At 52.1% G+C, this 4118-nt stretch overlaps 1 protein-coding gene across 1 annotated transcript; it reads right to left on the reverse strand.

Moving 5' to 3' along the window:
- Positions 1-597: 597 nt before the first annotated feature.
- Positions 598-1823, reverse strand: LOC101988479 (acyl-CoA:lysophosphatidylglycerol acyltransferase 1-like). The gene is made up of 2 exons (XM_026779011.1): positions 1716-1823; positions 598-950 (listed from the first exon to the last, which is right to left on the reverse strand). Exons 1-2 carry the CDS (start codon positions 1806-1808, stop codon positions 618-620), a joined length of 426 nt encoding a protein of 141 aa, XP_026634812.1. The 5' UTR covers positions 1809-1823; the 3' UTR covers positions 598-617.
- Between the last annotated feature and the right edge of the window lie 2295 nt (positions 1824-4118).

Raw genomic sequence — 4118 nt, forward strand, 5'->3', positions numbered from 1 at the left:
GTGCAGTTTACAGGTAAACACCACTTCTCACCCAGCGCTCGGAAGGCCCCCTTCAGCACTGTGGTTAACACCCCTTCTCTCCAAAATGCAGAGTCAAAGCAAAAATAGAAATCCATTTAAAGACACTCTGGGCAAATTAAGTCTCATAACAATTTTTAAATTTTTAATAATGTCAGATTTATGAGATAAAATAGATAAATTCTAGAAAACAAAAGAAACATACTTAACAGAAATGGAGGGCTGAGTTTAAAACATAAACACAGTGCAGGATCACAATGCATGAGAACTGTCTGAGCAGAAGTCCGACTCCTATGGATTTTCTAGATGTCAATGCGTATGGACCAAGTCTCTCATGTGTTCACTTTGCGAGCCCCCAAATTCCTCCACGATGCATTCCTGTTCCTCTATGATAGCTTTTGCAGACCTTTTTTAATAAGTTAATGTCAATCACACCAAAAAACACTATTTAAGGAATCTATCGACAATATTTAATTATAAAATTGTACTTCTGAAAACATTAGGCTTCCTGGCTTCGGGGTTCTGATGAGAAATGCAGCAAGGCTTTCTTTCCCCCCACAGCCAAAGCATTCTCAACCCAAAGCATAATATACACTCAATCATGGCTCCTGACTTATGCGTAACATTGCAAATTGGCTCATATGCTGTAGCGTGCTCTCGCCCTTACCTGTGTATCCAGCGTACCATCCCCAGGACGCCACCATTCCTAAAAGCCATTTGTACATGAGTCCCTCGATATACCAGAAGCGCTTACTGTCCAGCACCCGGAGGGGCTGCAGTATGATTACATAGCAGATGTAGGATGGAATAGCAACCAGGTTGTTGGCGACCATGAAGGCAAATCTCATCAGGGCTTTCGCGACGACCCAGCCCATCCACGGAGCTTCTTCCACGGCCACAGCCATGCTCACATTGGCGTCGCTCCCGTCTTTCTGGGGATGAAAGGAAAAAATCATTTCGAAAGGAAAATGGATGCAACACCTCTAAAGCGGCCAGCAGCACAGAAATCTCCTCAGGAAAAACCGCGAGGGTCTGAGCTCTCCCCGGTGCAGCACTTGGCGGCGGCGCGTCGATCTCGAGGTCAAATTCCAGAGGGGGGACAGGGAGAGGGGGACAGAGGGGAGGAGGGAGGAGCCGCACAAGGTCAAGAGCGGTTCCGCGGGGCACGGGCCGCGGCGGAATATATTATATTTAGACAGCGCTGAAGCCGTCCCGCTAGCCGGTGACCTGGACCTGCCGGACGCCGCACACGGTCCCGCCACCGCCGGCCGTGCCTGGACCGGGGCTCCCCCAGGGCTCGCCCGCCGCAGCGGCGGGCCGTTCGCTTTTTCCTCGTCTTTAAGGGGGAAGGAAAGGAGAGGGGCCCAGGAAGGAGGATGGAGGTGAGAGGCAGCCGGCGGGAGGGGGAGGGGAGCGGGACCCAGGCGGTGAAGCCGCCGAGGGGCGAGGGATGCCGAGCCCGCCCGCCGCCCGCTCACCCGGCGGAGGTGAGGCTCGGGCAGCGGTTTGCCCAGGTGAGGAAGGGGGCGGCCTCGGGGTCGCCGCAGCGGGCTCTCCTCGGTCCGGTCCCCTCAGCCGCGTCAGCTCCTCCGGCTCCCTTCAACGGGCTCCCTTCCAGGGGACTCCCCTCAGCCGGGTCTCCCAGCCCGCTCTCCCCGGCGGGCTCCCCTCAGCCCAGTCTCTCCCAGCGAGCTCACCTCAACGGGCGCAGGCGGCGAGCGGCGACAGGATTGAGGGCCGGCGGCAGCGGCGGCGGCGGCAGGAGTCCCCGGCCCGGGGGTCGCGGTCATGGACGCGGTGGCGGCCCAGGCCTCGCTTCTCCGCGGCCAGCGGGACGTGAGCGCGCGTGCGTGCGATCCTTCCGCAGCGCGGCCGGCGAGGGTCCCGGGAAGGGCGGGGGAGCCGAGGCGGGGGCGCGGAGGGATACCGCCGGGGACAATCACGGCGACACGTGCGGGAGGCTAGCAAGCGAGCGGGCGAGCGGCTGGGGCCGGCTGGGGCGCGGCGCTGGAGCCTCAGGCCAGGCGAGGCAGCTCGAGTGGGTGCCGTGGGGTGCCGCTGGCGCTCCGCACGCGGGGCCACCGTGCGCCCTCCTCCAGTGCCGGCTCTGGACGCGGTATTGACAGCCTCGGTGTCGGGTGGCAGGGTTGCCCTGGTGACGGATGCGGAGGGTTTACTCTTTGTGGTGGGAGCGGCCAGTGCGGGTTGCCCAAGCTTGGAGAGGAATCTCGGAGAAGACCTCGGCCAGCTGCGACAGCACGCTCCTGAAATCAGAGCCGCGGCAGGGGAGCGCGCACCGTGCTCTTTGTTGCCTCCTTTGGGTACCAGGGACGCTGGGGTTCTGAGGAACCTTTTCCCTGAATCCAGTGCTGCTTGCTGATCATGCCTGGGGCTCGTTTGATCGTCCAGAAATTCTAAATGAAACAGGCTTGCGTGCACTTGGTAACTGGGAAAGTTGCCGTGCCAGACATCACTGAGAATACAGAGTAACTGAGCTAGGAAAAGGTTCTAGAGCAGTGTGGTTCTCAACCTTCCTGATGCTGGACCCTTTAATACATACAGTTCTTCATGTGCTGACCCCTAAACCATAAAATTTTGCTGCTACTTTGTAACTGTAACTGTACTACTGTTATGAATCATAATGTGAATATCTCGTATGCAACCTTAAAGGGGTCATTACCCACAAGTTGAGAACCACTGTTCTAGACAGCGAAAACATTTAAGAACCCGAATCTGAGAAAGACTTGTACTTAACAGGGTGGACGATGATTAAGAGTCTCAGAACTCTCTCCTACATCTTTATTAACTTTAGGTGCTGGGTCTAAACCCAGAATCAAATGTTCCCCAACAATGACCAGTTTTAGACCGCAATCCTGACCTGCCTATTAGGGAAAAAAGCTCCAATACTTGCTAACTTTTTTCAGTTTTAAAGTTGTCCAGTACACTGAGAATTTTATAACATTGCCAAACTTTTTTTAATTTTTTAATATAAAAGTAATGTCTTAGTCAGCATTCTGTTGCTGTGAAGAGACACCATGGCCAGAACAACTCATAAAAGAAAGCACTTAATTGGGAGTTACTTACATTTTCAGAGGTTTAGTCCATTGTTGTCATGGCAGGGAGCGTAGGAGGCTGACGTGGTGCTGGAGAAATAGCCGAGAATTCTGCACCTGGATCCAAAATGCAGCAGGAACACAGAAACCTCAAAGCCCACCCAGTGACACACTTTGTCCAACAAGGCCGCACCTCCTAATCCTTCTCAAGTAGTGTCGCTCTGGTGACTACCCATTCACATACATGAGCCTATGGGGGCCATCCTCACTCAAACCACAAGTAGGATGAGGACTGTGGAAATTAGGATGAACTATAGATTAGACAGCTGTCATGTTGAGGCTGTTCTCTCATGTTGGGACGACAGAGAATCCTGTTCCTTAGAAAGAAGTCCTTCCACTTCTGCAATGGGTCCTCACCAGCTTTAGCTGCTCCTTTGTATTTATCCCTCTGCCTTTGTGCAGTCTCAACCGTTTTACTTCTTAACTTCTATTATCACCTTAAAAATGAAAGATGGGAGGGGGCCCTGGAGAAATAGCTCAGTGCTTAGGAGCTCCTCTAGAGGATCCAGGTTCAATTCCCACCAGTCATATGTTACAACTGTCTATAACTCCAGTTCCAGGTGATTCATGTCACCAGGTATGTGTGTGGTACACACACACACACACACACACACACACACACACACATGCAAAATACTCATACACATAAAATAAAATAAATCCTTTAAAAAATTAAAGATGGGATGGGGTGTGGTGTGGTGTCACAGGTCTTTAATCCCAGCACAGGCAGACTCAGGAGGAACTCATACATTAGAAACCATGTCTCCATAGTGTGTTGCAGGCTAGCCAGGCTATGTAGTGAGACCTGTCAAGTTACGGTGGCTCCAGTTTGCCAATAATATGGATATGCTTTACATTGTGAATATTCATAAAGTGATAATGCTTAGTGTTTGTCTTCTTTATGTGTGTTATAACCCAGAAAATTTAAGCATTTAATAAGATAATAGGAAAGATCGTGATAACTTACAGAAATATAGAAACTGGTTT

The sequence above is a fragment of the Microtus ochrogaster genome, chromosome 1 (assembly GCF_000317375.1).
Source record: "Microtus ochrogaster isolate Prairie Vole_2 chromosome 1, MicOch1.0, whole genome shotgun sequence".
Taxonomy (NCBI): domain Eukaryota; kingdom Metazoa; phylum Chordata; class Mammalia; order Rodentia; family Cricetidae; genus Microtus; species Microtus ochrogaster.

What these genes read in the sequence shown, in the direction of transcription:
- LOC101988479 (XM_026779011.1), bottom strand. Translation starts at nt 1,808, where the DNA reads ATGACCGCGACCCCCGGGCCGGGGACTCCTGCCGCCGCCGCCGCTGCC. An exon ending in CGCCGCCTGCGCCCGTTGAG is followed by an intron (nt 951 to 1,715) that starts GTGAGCTCGCTG and finishes TTTCATCCCCAG; the next exon opens with AAAGACGGGAGCGACGCCAA.